Source organism: Erithacus rubecula (genome assembly GCF_903797595.1).
Source record: "Erithacus rubecula genome assembly, chromosome: 10".
Classification (NCBI taxonomy): domain Eukaryota; kingdom Metazoa; phylum Chordata; class Aves; order Passeriformes; family Muscicapidae; genus Erithacus; species Erithacus rubecula.
In genome coordinates, this window is record NC_136662.1 from 9136717 (window position 1) to 9159719 (window position 23003).

Below are 23003 nucleotides of genomic sequence, written 5' to 3' on the forward strand. Positions count from 1 at the left end.
ACAGCCCTCACACTGCCCAGGCAAGCAAGGGAGGGGCAGCCCTGCAGCCTCTCCCCTGCCCACTGCTGGCCCGAGGCCGGGTCACAAGGAGCCAGGGCTGGGTGCTTGAGCAGGCCTGCCAGGAAACCAGCAAGGACTGCACTTAGTAATGCCAGCTGCTCCTTGCAACACACCTGTGCAGCTCAGGGAGCAGCAGCAAGAGGTACCTGGCTGCTGAGCTGTTATTTACTGCACATTTAACAAGAAGAGGTTCATTTCTGGTAACCTAGGTGTGTTAATCTTTGTTAAATGTGCTGGCTGAGCATTTACATGCTTTTCTATGTCTGAAAGCCAAAAATTGCAATTCAGTTTTTCAATGGGATTTTTTTTTTTTTTTTTTGTTCAACTGAATTTTATTTTGTGGGTTTTTTAAAAATATTTTTTTAAACTTTCATTGGTAACAAAGTCTGCATGTTTAAAAATCAAGTAAAGTATATTAACTTTTTCAATACTGAAAACAGGTAAAGATCCATTCTAATGTGGTTTATAAGAGCTTGTTTTCTTAAGCATAGACTGCAAATTCTTTGGGATTTTCTTTCTTTTTTTTAAAAAATACATTCAGAATTCTTCAAAAAAGAAGCACTGAAAATCATTAACAGCACAGCTGAGTAACTCAGAGAGGTGCTCTTCGTCGAGTCTGTATCCCAAAAATACTTCAGTGGGTGTCTATTGCCCCCTTCAGACTATTCCCAGTACTAGAGAAAAATAATTAGTTGGAAATTAATAGAATTCCTTTGCACTAAGGGAAAAGGCTAAGAAGAAAGATATTGTTAAGTAGATAGTTGGTGAACTTTTTTGGATATTGGCAAATGTTTTTCTTGGTATTAGAAATCCACAGCAATGCACAAAGTAATTTCTTAAATTAGTACAGTAAACAATACCTCAAGTTACATCTTTAGCAGTTAGGTTCAATGGTCACAACTGAGGAAAAAAGATCTGAGAGCAATGGGCTGGGAAACTTGAAAATCAATTCAAGCTTCCAAAGTGCATTTATACAGTTTTGGTTAAGTGATTCCAACTCTGTGATTGGAGTTTTCATATGCAAAACACATTGTGCCCTATTTCTCCTTTCACCTTCCTTTTACTTCAGAAAAGGTTTTTGTAGCACTATTAACACCAGGCTGGTAGAAGGTCTTCTTTACTTAATCCCCAGATGGACTTTATATGCCTACACAAATAGTGAGTATTTACAGTGCTCCATGTCCATACACATAGATACTGTGTCTATATGTGTGTTCAACAGCACCCTAATCTCAGCTGCAACTAAGTACTCCCTTCAAAAAGAATATCACCTCAGTGGAAATGTAGCCTCAGTTAGTAGGCTAAGTGAGAAGGACAACTGTGGCTAGAAAATAAAATTGTATCATGGAGTCTGGGCTGTAATGTGGTACATTGATTTAGCTTGCCTGATAAGGCTTTATAAAATAGATGAAAAAAGAAGATTTAAAAGATTATCTTATGCATTGAGTATTCATTCTGTAGGAAGAAAAAGAAAACTATGCTGCTGAAAAGTTTTGTGTCCACCTCTCCCAAGCATAACCTGCTGAAATCACAGCACATATAAATACCAGCCTTTTATGCTTTTATGGGGTGATACTGCTTTATTATTCAGCAAATGGTTAAGGAAGAACAGCAATACAGATTTGATGGTGCATTTCATTCCATGTACTTCATAATATAAAGCTTTCCAGAGAACCAAACTTACATTTTTTTAAAAGGGAAAGAAATACTGAACTAAAAGTTATTTTCTACTTAGGTAAAATTCAAAGCTTCTAACTGAAGCTCTTGCATACATACAGTATATTCTATTTCCTGTCCTGTTGCTACTCATTTTGCTGCTAATAGTAAAAAAAAAAAAAAAAAAAAAAAATTGAGTTTTCATTTTTCACATGACAGATTCTCACCATACCAAGGAAAATCATGTCATCAACCTTCAAGTTAAATCACTCTGATGAGACAGAAGGCTCCTCCTCTTCAGGCAGATTCTACATCCAATGAAGTGTAGTGCAATACATCACTGAGGTATGTTGAGTGCTGCTTTTGGCAGCTTGCTGCCTCTTTTTCTCTTTTCTTTTCTTTTCTTTTCTTTTCTTTTCTTTTCTTTTCTTTTCTTTTCTTTTCTTTTCTTTTCTTTTCTTTTCTTTTCTTTTCTTTTCTTTTCTTTTCTTTTCTTTTCTTTTCTTTTCTTTTCTTTTCTTCACTACAAATTTGGGTTTATCATCCCCATTCCTTGGCACTCAATGATGTAGGTATCATTACCAGGGTTTTCCTCTTCTGATTTTGTCACTGTAAATTTGGCCTAAAAGAGGATTAGAAATACATCACTAATTAAGTTATCAGATACAGAAGTTTAAATATTCAATATGTGATGTCCAATAACTGCATTGCCACGTGTTCATGTACATCACAGCTTTGACAGATTTAATTCAAAAAACTATTTAAATAAAGGTGGCAAAAGTATCAAAACATTCTAAAAGCCTTTAACTCTAGAGTGTGCTCACTTTCTACAGGAAAACTCCCAGGTAAATATTGTAGCAATTATTTTTTCAGTGCTTGTCTTCCATGATCAAGTTCAGCTCACGCTGCCTGATGAACTTTGCCAAGTTACAGTGCCAAGTTACTGGAAGAAAACCGACAGGTAAAACTTCCTGAATGTTTGGACTCACCTTTGTTAGCTGCTCTGCAAAGTGTATAGCTGTTTGAGTATGAAGTGTAATTGGTCCACTTTTCACTCTAGACACTCCCTTTGCCAGTGCCATAAAAATGATAAGCTAAAAGGTAGGGAAAGGTAATTATTAAGTCATTCTTCAGATTCTAGGAATTTATTGTTTAAAAAAAAAAAAAACAACCAAAACATGCAACATGTCTGTAGATATAAAAATTTTGTTTTTCAAGTTTCATAAAAGTTAATGAACCTGAGTCTGAAGGGTGATCCAAGGCTCCAGAAGTTTGGAAATTGCTACTGTAATGCCTGTTATAGAAGGGCTATGTTCCCATCAATTGTACTTGCATGCTTTGAAAAAAGTAGGCTGAGACCAAGACCAAAATGCTTATTATACTACATAATATCCATGTGTGCCCAGGGGGTTACAGCTAAGAGGTAACATCATCCTAGCTAAACCAGCCCACAATTCTTAGCAGGCTAAGATAAGGCAATGGAGGGCCCTCATTCTTAAATGAAAGTAGGGGAGCAAGACAATCAGAAGAATGTCCTAGGTACTCTTTAATACTTTCCCTTAGTATCATTCTATATATGTAAGGAGGGAGCTATTATCACTGCACTATATGGAATCCAAAATAGAAGTGAATTCCTACGTCTTTCTTCCATATTTACTGAGAGTTAAAGAAAGTGAAAATTTGAGGGTGTTGGTGCAAAGCTAAAAGCATTTGTGTTCCTAAAAAACTGTATGTAATTTGCTAATTCTAGTGATGTTGTGAGTACACACCTCTGAGACTACTAACAAACATCTTGTTCCTTCCCTGTGCAGACCTATATTGTTTACAAGTACTGCATACACGTTCTTGCTACTTCAAGAAAACATATATAGGAACCTTACTTGGTCTTGCAGAGAATCATCAACAGTTCCACCATGTTTAAGATTCTGAAGCAGCATCTCAGCTGCTTCAATGCCAACCTTGTCAGCATTCTTTCCTAAGAAAGAAATCAGAAAGCTGAAAATTACTATTTAAAGTTTTAAAAATACAAAAAAAAACCAAACCACCAAACCAAAAAACCAACCCAAGAAATTATCAACTTTTTAAACCTTGTTTTCTTTAAACCTTATGCTCTTGCCTCAAATATTTGCTTAAAAAATATTTTCCCATCTTATGCACATATATAGTTTATACTTCCTAAGCAGTGGAAAGAAAGTACCCTCATTTAGTCAGAAAAACATTTGACTCAAATAATTTAAAACCAAGATCACTTCCATTCATTTTAATCTAGATTCACTCTTGAGCAAAAACTTCATATGTAAAACACAAAGTCTATGTTCTTAAAGTTCAGAAATATTTCCAGTGATTCTCCAGTGATTCTCCATTCTGATACAAGGTATAGTTAACAGTTTTGTAATTTTTGTAAATTTCCTTTTACTATGATTTAAATCCCATAATTTCTGTTGTCCCTTATTTCTGAAAACATACATTTAAAAATTAAATATTCAAAGCATCAGATCTTTAAAACAGATGATACTTCAGATTCCTATTTGTTATTGGTATATTCAGTTAAGTCTCAAAGAATTCACAGAATTCTTACCTCTCTTGCCAAGTGATGACCCAGCTAACAAACAACCTGTTGAAGTCTCTGCAACAATACTAAGCAGAAAAACAAATATAATTAAAATAAAGTACAAAATCACTCATATTATAGTTTTTTATCAGATATGTAATCAAGATCTAGATAATTAACCAACAAGATTAGAGGTAATAATAGAAAGATTGGAATCATCTTACATTATTCCACTTGCAGTCCCAACAGCTTGATCATCAGGTTCTCTGACAGGCTGAATGTTAATATAAAGATCTCTGATTTCTCTTCTGATGCATCTCACTGCTGCTGCTGACATGTCTTTTGCCAGCTAACAAGACAAGACACAAATCCAGTAATTCACTTATGTAATACAGCAATACTTTTTCCTCCTAAATTCAATTATTACAGTTAATCCCCAAATAAAGGGGCTACTTTATTAACTAGAAAAACAAATTATTGTTATATATCCCTACACACAAGAACTGAATGTGATTTTTTCCTGTAAGTTTTTCTACAAAATTAAGGTAACATTAAATGCTGCACAAATGACAGTTATAGAAATGTATGAAGAAACTACAATATCAATAGAAATTCAAGAACTTCATTCACAGAGAAAAAGATTTGATTTTAGGTTTCTCACAAAACATCAGATTCTCAAAATAACCCACCGCAAAACCCAGTGCAAAAACCCCACCCCCACAATTATTATGTACAGAATGTACTCTGTCAGAGGGAATACACAAAATAATTTCACATCACAAGGAAATAGGGACATATAAAGCTTATCCATTCCTGTCATCTAATCATAGTTATATTAGTAGGTTTGGAGAATTTAAGACCAAAACCAGCAGTCCACAGTTTTTCAAACAGTAACTCAGTTTCTTCTCTTCCTTCCTCTACTAATTCCTAGGCTGTATGTGAGAAGGAACCTTAAGGAGATCCCAGCACTCAGGACTGGAAGAATAGAAAGAAGGAGATATAAAGGAGCAAATTTTGCTCCTTTTTATTTTTGGCTAAACCTACACTTAACTTGTTCTAATAACCTTAGCAATGGTTGAAAAACTTGTATTGTGGCCTCCACCCATTACAGTGCTCATAAATTTATGAACAAGGGCCCTAAATTCAGACTTAATCCACATGAATATGAAGAATACATAAATCAGATATAATATATCCCTCAATATATGCTAAAGACTTCTGAATAGTCCTATGAAGGATGAGGATATTGTTCTCACTTCCTGTTTTAGCTTTACATTGCTGTGCAATGAATGAATTTTAGATATGTCAAATATAATATTCTACAGCTTGAATAATTGAAACCATTTAATAAGGTTGCTTAGCTTGTGTAAGACTGCAAAAGACAAGAGAGTAGAGGAATGTTAAGCAGACTGTATGCAATTTTATATTCTTACATAAAGCTGGATACTACCAGAGCCATGACAAGCACTTACTTTGATAGGCAGTGCTCCAGCAACAAATGCCCTTCCATAAATCTTTGTCACTGTGCCACGTTCTGTTAAGTTTATTGGGCTCAGCTCTTTGACTGGAGACATCTGGAGTACAACTTCACCACCTCCCTGAGGATAGTAGCCCCTATTTAGAGACAGTATTGGACATAATTAAATGCAATGATCACAAAGAAACCAAGAAAAGGGCCAGGAGGCTCTTAATATATTTCACTACACATTTGAATGTTCCCTGTTACTGTACATACCAACTTTCTTCATGTGTGCCTTAGAAACCCTTATAATGGAATTGGGTTCTCTAACAGTAATCCTCTGTAATGCACATCTTATTAACTTCCTAACACCAACCTAACTGGCACCTTGGAAAAAGCTCAGTAATGCACTGCCTGTTCAGCATGTGCTCCCCTCAGGGGAGCTAACAGGAATCATTACATAGCAGCTCTAGACTCAGCAAGGGAAAAAAAAGCAAAGAATTATTCATCATATGGTGACAGTATACACATGGGCAGCTAATGCAGATTAGTTCATGTATTATAAATTCACCCCTCAGTTTGATTGAGAGCCCCTTGTGTGTGCCTCTGCTCACTCACAGGTTCAGTAAGGCCCAGCTCTGCTGCACAGCTCCACAACTCACCTCCTTTTTATATCACAATTAAATGTGAAATTGAACTTTTCAACTATTGGCTTGAAAACCTGAAAAACAAACATATAAAAACACAGAGTGAATTTATTTTGCATTGATAATTCCCCATCATTTTATGCAATCTTAAAAGGAAAAAAAAAGCTCAACACAAAAATTTCAGTTGCATTATCTTAAAAAAAGATAATTGCATCCATATATCTTATTTGACATTTCTCATACTTCATTCTCAATGTCATTTTGTGTAAAAGGATTTTCTTATGGAAAAAGTAAGAGTAATTCACAGCACTTCTAGAATAAAGAATACATTTTAAGAGAAATTTTCTGTAGTAATTAAAATCAAAGAGACTGCTGCTTCAGGAAAGTCCACGTAACATTGGTTGCTCTCTACATCGAGTACACTAATAGTGTTATACTCCCATGCCAAATTCCATAATCACAAATAGACTTGCAGTAAGAGCAACAGAGGAACAGCAGTCACATTGCACACATATTCATAGAAGATGCACCAAGGCAAAGGAATTTCTCCCTACCATGACCGTGTAGTCTATCTGAGGAGCCATCTCCGCATTAGTCCCACCTTTTAAATGAAGCTCTGATGGGGAAGCAGCAAACAGCACACAGGGCATTGCTACCTGCATCAGTAGACACACACTCCTAAAAGCAAGTACAAGACACTCAAACTCATACACTTATAATCCATAGAATGCCAGAGAATCATTATATATATCAAGGGCAAATTACTTTCCAGAGCATTTACTTTTTATTTTTTAAATAAACTTATTAGTCTTAAAAGATACTAATTTAAAACTTCGTGTCCTTAACCAGCCTAAATATGATCATTTTAATCTCAAAATAATTGCACCTTTAATTGTTCTATTTGAAATAAAAGTTATGTATCTTCCTAGTGATATAGTATAGTGATGGGACCATGTAGGTTTAGGTGGCAGAAAAGGCTTAGGCAGTGGAAACATTTTAATACATGGATGGAATATGTTCCCAGTTCCAAAAGACTAATATAACATACTGGGGTACTATAAGCATAAGTAAAACATCAAAATTTACCTAATTGCACGCTAATTATTCCAGACCTCATGGATATGAGATACTTATCTAATTTAATGCATTTGGTCTGGTATGTAAAACATTAATGTGAGGAAATTACACCTAAAGTTTTAAAGACATGGGCAGCTACTTTTTTGCATTATATGAACCAAGCATTCAGCTTTTTTAATAATCATACTTTTAAACTTCATGCATATCCTGTCTATAAGACAGATTCTTTGGTCACATAAATTTGGCTCAGGCAGCATATATCCTGGGTCATTACCAAAGCATAAATGTTCTTTTTTCTTTATTGCGATAATCTATTGTGATAATTTTAAAGTTATGAGAAGCTGGTGTTCAAAGACATACCCTGCTGTTTTTGTATCAGCTATATGAGTTCCACCTTTGATCTTCCCGGGAGTGAAGGTTATTTCTGTTGAGCCAATTTCTCCACCATTCAGCTTCCCATCACACAGATCTCGAACCATCTCCAATCCAGACAGATGCTGAGGTCTTAGAGTGACAATACACAGTTAAACACACATAAAAGTAGACTACATGCTCATGTCACATTTAAACAACCACTTCACACCAACTAAAAAATGACAATTGCAAATTACAGATCAGACAAGGATCAGAAATTTACTCTGGTTTGCTACAGTACTTCTGAGTTTACAGAAGCCGAAGGAGCATCAGAGATATGCAGGATTCTGGTGTCTTTTCCACTAGAACAGGTCCAGGCAGATAGACGAGATACAAGAACAGTCATTTGTACTAATGTGATAAATGCTTGGACAGAAATTTAGTGGGATAATGATGGCAATACTGGCTGAGCCAGAACCAGTTGCAGTGCTACAAGAGAATTAACAAGTTTGCTATGTACTTCCCTTGTGTTTGCTTTTATTTGTTAGGGTAATTTAAATAGGAAATACACCAACTGTTCTCAACATTGGTGTAACAACACTAGGATATGCATTAACTGTTAACACTGTACGCTCGGTGAGTATGTTTTGCTCGGGCATTACAGGAGGTGTTCCCCGTTTCAACCCCTGTGTTCCCCTTAGCGCCCGTGGAACCATTTCCGAGGCAGCGGCCGGGCCGCGCCCTCACCTGCGGCCCGGGGCGGGACCCGCGCTGAGGCACCGGCGGCGCAACCGAGCCCCGTTCGTGCACCAGCGATCCCCCTCCCTCCTTGTGAGCCACCGACGGGATTTTCTGGTAAAAAGGCTCTTTCAAACCAATGGAAACACAAATGTTTCAGACAAGAGCAGCCGAGGCCTTGCGCGGCCGGGAGGCCCCACACTCTGTAGGTGCCGGGCTGAGCCCGGGAGGGTCTCACCTGAGGCCGGGCTGGCTCCGCCCGGCGCGGATCCGGCGCACCCGCAGCGGCAGCCCCAGCAGGCAGCTCAGCGCCGTGGACACCCGCAGGATCTGCCCGCCCTGCGCGGAGAAACGGCGATGGTCAGGCGCTACGGCACTTCCCGCCCACCCGGCCAGCTCGTACCGCAGCCCGGGGCCAGGTAAGCCGCGGCCCGCTGGCGCTCACCCCCTCCATGATCCCGCCGTCTATCTCCACCCTGTCCCCGTCCATGGCTGGCGATGAGCGCTGTCTCTCGCAGAGGCCGCGCCGATGGGATCCCGGCGGGGCCCTAAACACGGCAAGCCCTCGGCGAAGCAGCCCCGGGGCCAGGAGTGCTTGGCGGCGGCGGCGCGCCCGGGATGCCGCGGTGCCGGTACCGGGGCGGGCGGCGGTGCCGGGCAGGCGCAGAGCGCAGGCGCCTCCCTGCGCCCGCCGGGGCTGGGCCGGGGCGGCTCCGCCGCGGGGAGGAGCAGCGGGCGGGCCCGGCCCTCAGGCGGGGGCGGGGGCGGGGGCGGGGGTAGCTCCGGTGTCCCCGCGGTACTGACCGCCTCCCGGGGCCCGCTAAAGGCAATGCCTTCCCCCGGTCTCGACAGCCGGAGCGGTAACGACGGAGGTCAGAGCCGTGGGCACAGCGCTGCCAGAGGACAGCGGCGGCCCTCCTCGTTACAAGCTAGTTTTCCTCAGAATCACAGAAAGAATGAGGTTGTAAAAGACCTCTGAGATTATCATGTCCAGTCTATAAGCGAATACTACCATGTCAACTAGACCGTGGCACTAAGTACCACGTCCAGTCTTTTCCTTAAACACCTCCTGTGCTGTATCTCCACCTGGTCAGCCCGTTCCAATGCCTAATCACTCTTTCTGTGGAGAGATTCTTCCGAATGTTCAACGTAAACCTCTCCTGCGCATCTTAATACTCTGCCCTGTCGCTCGTCACCTGGGAGAAGAGTGGCTACAATCACCTTTCACGTAAAGCCACGGACACGGGCGTGTTGGTCTGGGAGGCGCGCTCGGGACTTTATGACACGTGTATTGGGAACGGCCGGGCTCTTGGCGCTGCCCGTCCCGTTCCTGCGGCCCGGGGCAGCCGCCCGCCCTGCGCCATCCCCGGGGCTCCGGTCCGGGAGCTCCCGCCCAGGGGACGCTCTCCGGCCGCTCCCGCGGGCGCGTGCGGGCCCCGAGCGCCGCTCGCCCCGCCCGGGCCGCGGCCCCGCCCGCCGCTGGTTGGCTGTGGCGGCGCGGCCGCCGCCGGTTGGCTGTGCCGGGGGTGTGTGCGGGCCGCCCTGCCGGGGTAAGATGGCGGCCGTGACCGCGCTGAGGAGCAGCTGCCGAGCCGCGGGGCGCCTGGTAAGAGGAGCGGGGACCCCGCGGGCGGCGGCGCCGCCGGCCAGCCGGGGCAGGAGGGATAACGCGCGGCGTGCCCGAGCCCGAGCCCTGCTCCCGCCGTCCGGCGGGCACGCGGCCAGCACCGCGCCTCTGCAAACGCTGCCGGGGCGGGCAGCGCCTCAGCTCCCTCCGCCTGCGCTCCCCGTGCCCCGCGCAGGTGACCGAGCCCCGGGCAGTGCCCTGTGCGCTGCACAGGGACCCCGGAGCTGGCACCCTCCGCCCCGGAGTGCCCTGCGCTTGCCCGTGTTCCCTGTGAAAGGAACGCGTGTGCCTCTCTGCAATAAGCCGGTGACACCCTCCTTTCTGTTATTTCTAAGTCATCCCATTATTGCTTTGCCTATGCGTTGCTCTGCCATCACCGCCTCTCCGCCCACGCATCAGCCCCCTTTGCATACCGCATCCGCACGGAGACGGTGCGGCCACACGTGCCGAGAAGGGAACCGGGTTCCTTTGAATCCCAGGAGCCTTGAAAAGTAGTGGAGATACCTTAGCATAAGAAGTGAATCTACTTGGTTGCCTTTTTGGGATGCTTACAGTTCGTGAACATAGGCTTAGTTCGTGCTTTTTTCTGTCTTCTTGTATTATAGTCTTGCTGTTGTGAAGAGCATCCTATTGCTCTGGTTGGTTGCCTATTATGTCACTTCTATTTTATAGAATGTCAGAGAACAAGTCACTTTTGAAACGTAGAAACAAAATTCAGGATCAGTTCCAGTTTCTAGTATACTTTTTCTCTTAATTCATATTGTAATTTTAAAGCATAGTGATGAAGAATTTTTGAATGGTAGTTTTGTAATCCATTTTTCAGCTAGTAACTTTTAAGTATTTATAAATAATTTTACTACTTAAGGGCACTAAAAGTAGCACTTTCTTTTAAATTGTATTTCTAACCATCTACTCTTAAATCCAGAGAGAGATTCTAATAAGATAAAAATGCTCATCTTCTCTATGTGCATGCTGAACTATAGAATTGGTTGGTTTATAGTGTGTGTTTCCTGCAAGCACATTTTGGATCTGAGCCAGGGAGCCTTTGTGTTAAGTGTAGAAATGGCATTACCTGGGCACTGGGATGTGTGCCACGTATTTAGATGAGGGATGACATCTGATTAAAACATGTTACTGGGGTTGTTGCTTAGTATACAGGTAGCTACATACTTGGAAATATGGAATATGGATGCAAAACACATCCAATGTGAGGAAATGTTCATTAACATGACTCAATGGGACAGAAGTCAAGAGAGCTCAGCACAGCAGTATCCTTTAATGCAAAGTCATTGCCTGTGAGCATGAGCTGTTCAATTTGACTTGGAAATTTTGTGTTACCCTGTCAGGTAGTCAGATCTCTGCAGGCTGCTTACAAACATTTTGGTCTGAGGCCAGCATACATTTTCAGGGTCAGTGATAATTTAGAAAACCGGAGTTGACTTGTTCTTAAGGAAACAACCAAAGCTGAACCCGAGGGGCAGGGCAATTCTCCCCCTGAGTGCATCAGCTCCCTCCTGGCCAAGCCACAGCTCTGTCAGCCAGGCTGGTGTGGCCTCAGTCCCAGCAGGGACTCGAGTGGGCCCTCAGGTCCTTTTTGAGAGTCCCTCCTTGCACAGGAAAGGGGTTACCTTGCTGGCATTATTGCCTTCAATTACTGTTTAGTGTAATAGTAGCCACACTAACAAGCTCAGTACTGGCAGTAGATTGGGGTTTTCTGATAGATTTTTCCAGATAATCAAAATATGTAGATGGGTACACTATGGATATTAGAGCTAGTTTTGTCTTTTTTTTGTGCCATTTTTATTTCCTTGTTTGGCATCACCACTATAATGGTGATTAAATGCTGGAACTGTAAGCACAGTCTGTTTAATGGATTTTAGTTTTTTCCTTGTTACTAAGGAGCACTGCTCTGTGAAGAGAATGTGTCCTGTATTATTACTTTAACATACTAGCACACCAGCTTTTTAATAGAAAATGTGCAAAACTGAAAACCAGAAAGATTTAGTTTTTTAAAAATGCAGTGGTTTTGAATTATTTCTACTGATATAATATGAAACAGCATGGTAACTCTTCAATAACAACACCAGTCTCTTTTTTTGGCAGTGACATTACTAATTCACTACCTGCATTGGTAACCAAAGGTTAAAAACACATGGAAATCATTGTGAAACTTCACATTTAGAAATAGTTCAGAGATTTGATGTGCTCCTTGTGATCATCCTCACAGGTAAATACTGAATGCTTTTCATTTAGGGTCATATAAAGAAAAAAGAGCTTTTGCGAGTTTGTGACAAAAGGTCTAGTTTAACGATTTTTTCAGTAACATTTTATGTAACTTTCAACTGGGAAGAAACCTAGAATTAAAACCAGGAGAAAACAGGATTGTGAAGATGTACATTTTATATGAGAGTTTTGTAATTTACTGAGAGCTTTAAATGTACTCCCAAAACACAATTTTTCATAGCTTGAAATTGCCATGTTACCTGATTGTTGAATATGGAAAGTTGTTTGGAGGACTAATGAAAATATTTTCTATTTGCTTGTTATAGGAATTAGAAAAATATTCATTCTAGATCAGTAGGTACCATCTTAGTAGCAGGCAACTGAAAGGTAAATCAAATGATATAGCTTTGTTGTGTCCATTATGATAGATTGTGTTGTATAAATGTTTGTTTAAAAGAAAGGGGGTATTAAATATAACTTGCAGTGCTAGGTTAAATAATACAGAAAATGAGTGCAGTGTCAGTTCAGAATTGTACAGTCTGCTGAAGAATGTACTTTTTAAAAAGTGAAAAGTGATAGCAAATTGTTGAACAGTTTGGGGTGTGGGGAGGGAAACAAGAAGTTTCATATGCTCTGTTATTACTGAAAGGATTTTTTAAAACAAGAAGTTAAAATGAACTTTCCCATGCAGGTGTGCTGTTTTCTGGCTCCTCTAAGAAGATAATTTCTAAATTTTACAGTTTTGAGGTACATTGTAGCACCTGAATTTTTTTCATATCTCTAAATTAGTTAGAGATAGTATCTACAGAGAAATTATTTCTATAATTTTTACAGCACTCTTAAGACAACATAACACCAGAATTACATTAAATTTAATAAGTTTTACTGGATAACAATGTGTCTGAACTAACTTGTGTTGAGATTAATAAAATACCTGTTTATGTCAATGCAAGCACTACCAGCTTTGCTTTGAATCACAATTATGACTAATTACCAGAGGTTTTAAAGCATAAACTTATGTCTGAAGAATCTTTCAGAAAATTCTGTAGACCCTTTTAAGCTAATTTCTGGATAAATATAATTGCAACCATAAAAGAAAATCATCTCATGAGCAGTTCTTGCAAAATACCATTGAAGCTGATTTGAGATGTTTACTTGGAGATGATTTCCTCCTATATGTAGGAATAAAAATGAAAGGGCAATTCCCTGGGCCCTCTGATGAGAATTCATTTTCTGATTAGTACTTCTGATCAACCTCTGATGGGATTAAGAACTGATGAAGATAAATATGCTGGTTTTCCCTGCAGTCTAGGGAAACCTTCTGGCATGGATAGGAATATTTCAGATATCTGATGTAGTTGATGTTGATAGTATGTGTGCTTTTTGTGTGCCTGATTTTTGTGTCCTGATTAAGCTAATTCCTGAGAGAAACAATAGCAATGAACCACTCATCAAATGCTGTCATGATTTTTGTTAAATGGTTGTCACTGTGGCTTTGATTTCCCCGTGTGTTGTGTTAGTGAAAGAAGTTAAAGGGCTGGCAAAGCTGTTGCTAATGTACAGGTTATTGTATATTCAAGAATGTATTCAGTGTAATTCTGTTTCCATAAGAACTTCTCTTATGTAGACTAGAATGAAGCTGTTTTAGTATGACTGTTACATCAGGAATATTAAATGAGCTCTACATCCTCAGTCCATTGTATTAACCCTTGAGACTTTTCTCCCCAGGTTTGCATTCATCGCGTTAGATCGTGCAGCAGCATTCGCTTTATAAAATCAAAATATGTGTGCGTGTTTGACAAATCTGCCCTCAAGTTTAGTCATCAACAGCGATTATTCAGAACATCTGCTGGTAATCTTTTTCATAATAAAATAATTTATTTTATTTTGCTATTTTATGAGTGCTGTGTTAGAGGTTTGCATATGACTGGTGTGTAGACTGTTTCTGATGCATTCAAATTTTTCTGTTTGATAGCTTGTATTTAGTATTAAACATACTGTATTTTCTTCTCTGTCTCAAGTTTCATGTGGCCAAATTGTCCAGTTTAAGCTTTCTGATATTGGAGAAGGAATTACAGAGGTGACAGTAAAAGAATGGTAAGTTCTGCTTTCCTGGAAATACACTAAGAAATCAGCAGATAGTTTAGCAGCTTTAGCTGCATGATCAATGAGTTGTCTGAGAATATTTTCTGGGCTGCTAGTGAAGATTTTCAGGTTTTATTTTGTACAATTTAAAACCTTGTACAAACTGAACTTTACATTTTGTTCTTTTGTAATCTGATATATTTGTGAGTGGAAAAAGTGGAAGGAATGGGATGCACATGTGTATAGGCTTTTCCTTGAGTGACTAATGTCTTTTGAGTCCAAGAGACCTGTCTTTTATTATATTTACTTAGACTGAGCTTTAGAAACAAATGACTAGTCTAGAGAATCCACATAATTTTATCCTCTACCTCTTCTCTATTGCTTTTAGTAATATATTTGAACTTCTGAATTTTTGGTAAAAAAGCAGTGATGAGTGGATTAAACAAAATACAAGTGTACAGTGAAGGAAGGCAGTATTGGAAGGCCTTGTTCTTTGTACAAATATCTCTTTGCATGGAAGACAGTGTTCCCTACTATCCATTTCATTTCTCAAACTCATAGTATATTGACGTTGAAACGAAGAACTTCCTTGCATTCAGATTAAGCTGGGTTCATTCTTATTTTTAGATGTTTCATAATCTGATAGGAAAACTCTGCTTTATCAAAGTAAATATAATATGTGTGTAATGGTATTCATAATAATTTTGTCTTTTCACCCAACAAAGAATTATGCAGCAGTCAGGCGAAATGCATGTAACAAACATATCCAGTACATAGAATTTGTCTTCTCATCTGGAAGGCACTTCCATATTGTGGGGTGCATGTTACTGAGCTTACCAAAGGAATACACAGAACAGGATTTTACACTGACTGTGTTTCCCAGTAGCCTGTGTCTTTCCTCCCAGGTACGTAAAGGAAGGTGACAGCGTGTCCCAGTTCGACAGCATCTGTGAGGTACAGAGTGATAAAGCCTCTGTCACTATCACCAGTCGTTATGATGGCATCATCAGAAAACTCCATTACAGCATAGATGATATTGCTTTTGTTGGAAAACCACTAGTGGACATTGAAATTGATGCTTCAAAAGGTATTGTAAGCCCTTTTTTCCTCATATATTTTAGGCTTGTTGTCATAAAACAATCAGTGACAGAGAAGCTTACTTTTTCCTATTGAAAATCTTCAATCAATTCAAAGATTTTTTTTTCCCTTCATAAAGGCAAGAAATTTGAGTAGGGAAAGTTGTGATATTTATTAGAGTTTAAAATCTCCTAGACATTTCCTGTTGAATATTTAGCTTAAGTAGTAGCCTTAAGAAAGTTGTGTTCCTATCCACCTTGACTCAAAGTAAATTGTTAAGGCTTCAGCTGTCATGGAATGATTGAGGTTGGAATTTAACAAATGCTTATAATGTAGTAAAGTTAAGTTTTTTCTTTTTGTTTGCAGGTGTTGCCTCAGAAGAAGATGTTGTTGAAACACCTCCTATGTCTCATGAAGAGCACACTCACCAAGAGATAAAAGGTCACAAAACATTAGCTACCCCTGCAGTTCGTCGCCTGGCCATGGAGAACAATGTAGGTTTGCTGAATTAGGTCCTGCTGCATTTTACTCAGCTTTTATATGGCAGTTTGAGTGACTAAAAGAACACTGATCTAGAGGAAACACTTGTTTTCAAATACATTTAAAATATGTGTGAAAACTGTTGTAAAAATGAGGAGGATTATGGTTTCTGATGATTGTGGTGGATAGAAAAAGAATTACTGGGCTTAAAACACAGTTAGGAGGCTTTAAGCTGAAGACAGAAGACGTTTTTAGAATAAAAATAAGAAACTGTCAGAGGAGATTCCTGAGAATCTCTACAGAGAAAATAGGAGGGAAAAATTTAAAAACCACCTTGTTTTCCTTTTCAGATTTGTATTAGAGCAGAGGATATACTAGGTGATGTTTTGCATGCCTTTCTAATGCCTTTTTTTCCCTATGAATATTCCATTGGTTTTGAAAGCTCATGATGCATTTTTAGGAGAGAATTAAGTGACAAATAGCTTTTCTCAAATTAATATTTCACTGTTGATCCTGTGAGGTAGTTAGGCAGTATTCATAGTTCTCCTTGAAGCATGCAGTCAAACAGGGACTAGTGGGACTTCTAGATTACTTGAACTATGCTGAATACCTAATAAGTTATAGAAAGGAAAAGAAAACTGCAAATATGTTGGATCAGAAATAGGAATAATTTTTAACCATAGCTCGCAATATAAACTACTTTTATGTTGCTGTAAAACTGAAGTGTCACAGCTTGTTATGTACTTTCCAGATTAAATTGAGTGAAATTGTTGGGACAGGGAAGGATAACAGAATCCTTAAAGAAGATATACTCAACTACTTGGCCAAACAAACAGGAGCTATTTTGCCCCCATCACCAAAGGCTGAAATTGTCCCACCTCTGCGGAAACCAGAGGCTGTGCCGGCTGCTCCGAAGGACAAAGCACGCAAAATCCCTGTCCCTGTTTCCAGACCCATTGCATTTTCAGGAAAAGATAGAACTGAACCTGTAACAGGTAAATCATGAAATATAAAGTCTTGAGACCGTGGTCACAGTAGACAACCAGTAACTGTTGTTCTGTGAGTAGCTGATTCCTTTTGATGGGAGTGTGTTTCGTGTTATCGTTATGCAAGTGAGCATTTAGGAAAACATTCTCTGTAAGAAGCATATCTGCTGAAATTATTTTATGAAATATTTGTTCATGTTTTGGTTGGATGGAATTGGGCTGCAAATTGTACTTGCTCATTCTTCAAGTGTATGTTGAAACAGGTAGGAATTCTAAACATGGATTTGTCATGGTAGGAATCATTATGCAATTCGTGGCAAAGTGCACTGAATTTAAGGGTTTATCAGTGCTTAATAATGGCATACTGCACTAGTATGTCACACTTGTTCTGGAGAACAGTGCCATAGAAAACACTAAGGTAACAAAAAAATCACATTAAAAGGGGAAGATAAAAGTTTTTTGGAGAGGCTGGAAAGCATAATGCAAATTATCATATTATGATTTCAAATTCATACATAGGAGAGGGATGCAGTAATATAATCTGAAGTATTACAGTCATCAAAACTGAGTTCTATGAACACAGTAAATCAGCAAGTGCTCTTTGTTCTTTTTTGGTTATAGTTTGGCTTTGGTTTGGTTTTTGTAAGTTGTATGATTTGGTTAATAGAAACAGATGAAATTTAACCGTAACTTCACGGAAGCTCCTTTTGCTGATTTAAGAAGACAATGAATATTTTCCAGGTTTTCAGAAGGCCATGGTCAAAACTATGAGTGCAGCCCTGAAGATCCCCCACTTTGGTTACTCTGACGAGGTTGATTTGACTCAACTTGTTCAGCTGCGAGAAGAGCTGAAACCTGTAGCTGAAATGCGTGGAGTCAAGCTTTCCTTTATGCCTTTCTTCATAAAGGTGAGGCACACAGCAGAGCCCTGTATGGAGTACTTACACAGGTTTTGCCAAAATCTGTTCAATAATTGTAAGTTTGGAGCATCTCTCTGTCATCTGAGTTATGGCAGATCACAGGAAAACTTTCAGCTATTTTCTTGTTTATTGAGCCACTTACCAATTTACAGTTGGGGTTGCAGTTGGAGTTGTGTAATTTCATTGAAATGTTTGGAAATATTAATGGGAAAGGATAGAGTGCTTTTAGCATTATTTAATACAGAGTTAAGCATCACCAGGTGTTGGAATTGCACAAAAACAGTTTTTGAAATTCAGTATCTTTTGAGCTCCTTTAAAATGAACCTTATATGAAATGCATCATTGCTGCTGTTGATGTTATTATTACAGTCTTTGTATTGCTAATGAATCCCTTTGGTCACTGACTATTGTCCCTTCTATTGTTGAGAAGAGCAGGCAGCTGCACTCATGTGCAGGGAATGTATAGCTTAGTCTGAAATTTGTGGTAATGCTATTGCACTCAGAGTGCTACCTAAACACTCATTCCATATTGTTTTTAATCTATTTTTTTGCTCTGTTTAACAGGCAGCCTCTCTGGGATTGCTGCAGTATCCCATTCTTAATGCTTCTTTGGATGAGAACTGTCAAAATGTCACATATAAGGTTTGTAAACTATGGAAAAATGTTGTGAGCAGAAAGTGCAAAGTAATGTCTAACAAGGGCTTTTCAAAATGCCCCAGCTGATTATAACAACCAAAATTATGGTGTGCAGGAAAATAATTTATGTGTTCAGGTCCTGAGATCTAGATTTGATTTATTGTTGGTCTTATTTCAGTAGTTTGTTAGATGAGTCACTTTGTTATTCAGACTTGCCTCAAAAATGCATATTAACATATTAGTTTCCTATTTTTCACCAGAGTATGAACCAGCCTTTTAAAAGGAGAACATTTCAAACCTACTACAACAATTTTTGAATTGTGGCATAGTGGTCTGACTGTTCCAATACTTAACCCTTATATATTTAAGTACAATCTTGATAGAAGTTTTTTAGTTTTTATATAAGATGCTTGGTTGATACTTTTGGAAAGCAAGTATCTATTTGCTGAAGTGATGTCTACTTGCTCCTTGCAGCACAAACTTTTTTTGTGTGTGCTGTTTCATAAATATCTCTCAGAATCCTTTTCCTTTCAAAAAAATGAAAAGCAAGTGATCTCAGTGATATGAGGGTTATCTAAGGTCATCTGTAATGTGAATGGAACATGAAGTCTCCCTTTGTTGCAGAGAAACTCCATAGCTCCTGATTGAAAAATTTGTGGTGTTTTTAAATGACTATGCACACACCAAATTTATTTTTCTTTAATTTTAGTATTCTCCTAAAATCTGCTATTTATGTTTTGTTATACATATGATCATCCTAAAGTGCAATGTTTTCAGTGTGAAGTTGATTCCGGGATTTTGTATTCTCTGAAGGTGAAATTGTCAATATCAATTTACAGTTTTGCAGATGTGGGGCTAATTTTTTAAAAACTACCCCCTCAAAGTTGTGTGCCGGAGTTGATTACTAAATACAGCACTTTCCAGATTAAAAGGGTAAATAAGGAAAATGATTGAAGTGGCTTTTTATGTAAAATACATTTTATGTTGACAGCTTATATTAATGTCTGATTCATGACACTTGCTGCAGGCTTCACACAACATTGGAGTTGCAATGGACACAGAGCAAGGTTTAATTGTCCCAAACGTGAAAAATGTTCAGGTGTGCAGCGTGTTTGACATTGCTGTGGAATTAAATCGCCTCCAGTCCTTGGGCTCTGCAGGCCAGCTGGGAACAAGTGACCTCACTGGGGGAACATTCACCCTTTCAAATATTGGCACAGTAAGTACAGGGAAAGTGAGGCCTTCTTCTGAAATCTGCTTCTGAAATGCAAGCTTTACTGAAGTTTAATATGCAAAGAGCAAAATCTGTAGCAATTAATTAAAGAGGCAATCTGCTTAAAAAAGTTGTTAAATAACATTCCCACCTTTTTCTTTTCTAGATTGGTGGCACTTATGCCAAACCAGTGATACTACCTCCTGAAGTAGCTATTGGAGCACTTGGAAAGATCCAGGTATATTATTAACATTATCTCAGTGATGAGAGTGGTAAGGTCATGTGCAATGAAAATGAAACATGGAGTCTGCCTTTGTTACAGAGAGAATGCATAGCTCATGGATGAAAAGTTTGTGGTGGTTTTAGATTACTGTGCACACACCAAATGTTTGATTAGAAGTCTCTTACACCAAAAGTTCATATTTATTTTCCAGAATCCTGTTGTATTTCACTCACATCTATGTAAATACAATGTAAACATGTAATGAAACAATGTAACTACAGTTTTACAAGTTTTGCAACATAGCGATTTTGCTATGGGGGAGGGTGTAGAAATTAAGTATTCTGAAAATGAAGTTTAATTTCATGAGCCAGGTAGCTCATACAGAATTTTAAATGTGAAGGCAGTTTTATATTTTCTGAATCTCAGTCTTTAATTTGAGCTCAATAGTGGAAATGAAATTAGTATTAACTGAAATTACTTCTATGTTCTTCCTCCGAGCATTTTTTTAGAGGTGCTTTAAGGAAACTGCCACTTTGAGAATTCAGTGCAATAAACTATTCAGGAAGAAACTTTTGAGTCAGGAAAAGCTTTTACTACTTCCCTATTTCCATGATGATGGAAACAGGCTATGACTGTATGTAGGCTTGCAATATATTCTAATCCACAGCACAAACAGTATTGGAAAGGTCTTGTTTTTTGGCATGGTGCTGTCTAATTCAGCAAAATGTTTTTATTCAGATCAACAAAATAGCAAGAACAAAAAAATAAAGATTTGCTAATGAAAGTATTTAGCTTAATCACTCTGTTTTTGTCTTTTCTCTGAATTTTTAGGTTCTCCCTAGGTTTAATGGCAAAGGTGAAGTATTTAAAGCACAAATAATGAATGTGAGTTGGTCTGCTGATCATCGCATCATTGATGGAGCTACAATGGCCCGGTTTTCTAACTTGTGGAAATCTTACTTGGAGAACCCTGCTTCAATGCTGCTGGACCTTAAATAAAGGAAACCATGGCTAGAATATGCCTTAAAACTCTATGGATTAGACTGAATAGTTATAAAAGCTGTCTCTGCTAACATGTGCCCTTTGCTACGTGCATTATTATATAATGTTATGTGGTTGAAAGTTCTCAACAGCTGGTATCAGTCTCAATTAACTGTTACTTCTTTCATTTAGTATTGCTATAATTTTGTTCACAGCAGACTGTCAAACTGGATAGGTCACAACTTCTGAATATGGTGGTGGAATGTCTTTATTTTGCCTTTTATAATAACAATGATTGTCAGGCTGGTGTGACTGAGTGCCACTGCTCTACACCTGCAGTATTTACAATCTGAAGGGAAATTTTGGAGGGGAATACTTCATAGTTCTTCCATTTTGGACACATAAATTTATTTTAATAAATAGTACCTGAATTTATAAAAGGGATTATGCAAAAATCATATACAAATAAAATGCCTTTAATGCTTCTGCTGTGAGATGTCCAGAGAGCTTTTTGTTGTTTAACTGAGTAAACATCTTAAGACTTTTGCTAGTTCACTTTTTCTGGCAATTACTTGCACAGTTACTCTTTATCAAACTATAAATGAAGAGGCTATATTTATTCAAATGCTTACTGACAACACTGATTGATAACTATCAAGGCCTTAATATGCTCTAGAATATCTTGTATTTTTAAAGAGTGAGAGTACTTTCAGCCCTTAATGCTTTCCAGTTATTTTTGATTCTTATAGAAAGGATCTGTCTGTTAAAACCAAAAGAGAAAGAAAAACAAAATTAAAAAGATCATTTTTTATTATTTTGTCATTTGGTAAGCCTGACAATAAGATGATCATGATCTAAAAGCTTGCATTCTGTTTTTGTTATTCATATACTAGAATCTGATAGATTAATCAGATTCAACAAAGAATGGATATTAAAAAATACTGTGAGTTAAGGACTTCTTAAACTCAGATACAAGGCACATAATGGATAGGCTCAAGTTAATGCCTTTAGAACAGAAAACTTAATTTGTTTTAAGGTAAAATAAACAGGTCATGAGGATTGCACAGCTGATTTAATGACAGATATAAGAAAATTGTTGGATATAAATACCTTTTAAACATTTAAGTTTCACACTGACATGAGGAAAGACAGCCTTAACAATGAATTTGTAACGCACAAAATGGAAATTTTCTCCTTTTTTTAGATATATCAAAAACAAGAGCATTCGTCAAAATTGTAGACCAAAGTTGTCTATTGCATTTAGCTGTGAAGATGTGAGACAGGCTACCAGAGGTAGAATCCCTGCTATCCATGATGCTGAGACTGAATAAGAGGAAAGCTGGTAATGTACAAAGGGGAGTGTGGTGCATCCATGTAAGGTGCTATTAATATTTCTATTGTGGTATAGGGGTCTTTTATATAAAGGTCATTTCTTGCAAAGTTTGACTAATATATCATGCTTATCACTTACTTCATTTTTATCAGATTTATTTATTCCTAATAAAAAAATATAAAGCCACAAATTATTGGTTTTATTTGTGAATTTTATGCAGGTAATCCTGTATGGGTGACTCAAACTCTTTCTTCTTGCCTTAGACTACATACTGTACTCAAGGCTACCAGAAGAACTCAGCCTAATGTCTACCTTCCTACAAGTATATTGTTGTGGTAAGGGCTTAGTCTAAAGGCTTAAGATATTTTTTAGTCTGATGACTATTGAGGAAATGGAAGTGTATGAAAGAAAGCAATGAAATTACTTCAAAATACTTTAGACAGAATAATTTTGCTTACAAGGAGAAGATTGAAAACTAAAGTACTTAGTGTCTTTTTAAGTAGGTATTTGTGTTGATGTATTTAGTTGGTTGTAGACTGGAGAGGGTTGGGGTTTTTTATAAAGTTTTGTGGTAGAGTTATAACCCAATTAATAATACTAAAATTTCATAGTCCTATTTTATACTCCAGTGCAATTGGTTAGAACTATCCAGTTTTATGGCTTCTGTCTCAAATAGT

The 23003-nt window shown here is 38.6% G+C and overlaps 2 protein-coding genes across 6 annotated transcripts; one reads left to right on the forward strand and one right to left on the reverse strand.

The window, feature by feature from the left end:
• Positions 1–1620: 1620 nt before the first annotated feature.
• Positions 1621–9897, reverse strand: RTCA (RNA 3'-terminal phosphate cyclase). 4 transcript variants are annotated; one of them, XM_079314080.1, is made up of 12 exons: positions 9764–9897; positions 8781–8881; positions 7811–7954; positions 6928–7051; positions 6389–6447; positions 5740–5881; positions 4492–4616; positions 4295–4353; positions 3597–3691; positions 2706–2810; positions 2244–2338; positions 1621–2119 (listed from the first exon to the last, which is right to left on the reverse strand). In XM_079314080.1, the coding sequence occupies exons 3-12, from the start codon at positions 7927–7929 to the stop codon at positions 2014–2016; spliced, it is 1029 nt and encodes a 342-aa protein (XP_079170206.1). In that variant the 5' UTR covers positions 7930–7954; positions 8781–8881; positions 9764–9897; the 3' UTR covers positions 1621–2013. The 4 variants fall into 4 exon arrangements, with proteins under 4 accessions (XP_079170206.1, XP_079170203.1, XP_079170204.1 ...); XM_079314077.1 differs by lacking the exon at positions 9764–9897 and adding an exon at positions 8988–9201; XM_079314078.1 differs by lacking the exon at positions 9764–9897 and adding an exon at positions 8988–9201 and having other exon boundaries at positions 1621–2124.
• DBT (dihydrolipoamide branched chain transacylase E2) lies at positions 9789–21790 on the forward strand. Of its 2 annotated transcripts, none has more exons than XM_079314074.1 (11): positions 9789–10148; positions 14121–14244; positions 14414–14489; positions 15383–15564; positions 15921–16048; positions 16786–17029; positions 17762–17928; positions 18505–18582; positions 19604–19795; positions 19956–20027; positions 20844–21790. In XM_079314074.1, exons 1-11 carry the CDS (start codon positions 9822–9824, stop codon positions 21009–21011), a joined length of 1758 nt encoding a protein of 585 aa, XP_079170200.1. In that variant the 5' UTR covers positions 9789–9821; the 3' UTR covers positions 21012–21790. The 2 variants fall into 2 exon arrangements, with proteins under 2 accessions (XP_079170200.1, XP_079170201.1); XM_079314075.1 differs by lacking the exon at positions 9789–10148 and adding an exon at positions 12294–12396.
• The last annotated feature ends 1213 nt before the right edge of the window (positions 21791–23003 follow it).

Coding starts and splice junctions, on each gene's coding strand:
- RTCA (XM_079314077.1), bottom strand. CDS start 9,032: ATGGACGGGGACAGGGTGGAGATAGACGGCGGGATCATGGAGGGG. Junction 4,617..5,739: donor CTGGAGCACTGCCTATCAAA/GTAAGTGCTTGT, acceptor TTGTCTTGTTAG/CTGGCAAAAGACATGTCAGC. Junction 2,811..3,596: donor ATGATTCTCTGCAAGACCAA/GTAAGGTTCCTA, acceptor CCTACCTTTTAG/CTTATCATTTTTATGGCACT.
- DBT (XM_079314074.1), top strand. CDS start 9,822: ATGACACGTGTATTGGGAACGGCCGGGCTCTTGGCGCTGCCCGTCCCG. Junction 15,565..15,920: donor TGAAATTGATGCTTCAAAAG/GTATTGTAAGCC, acceptor TTTTGTTTGCAG/GTGTTGCCTCAGAAGAAGAT. Junction 18,583..19,603: donor GTCAAAATGTCACATATAAG/GTTTGTAAACTA, acceptor CACTTGCTGCAG/GCTTCACACAACATTGGAGT.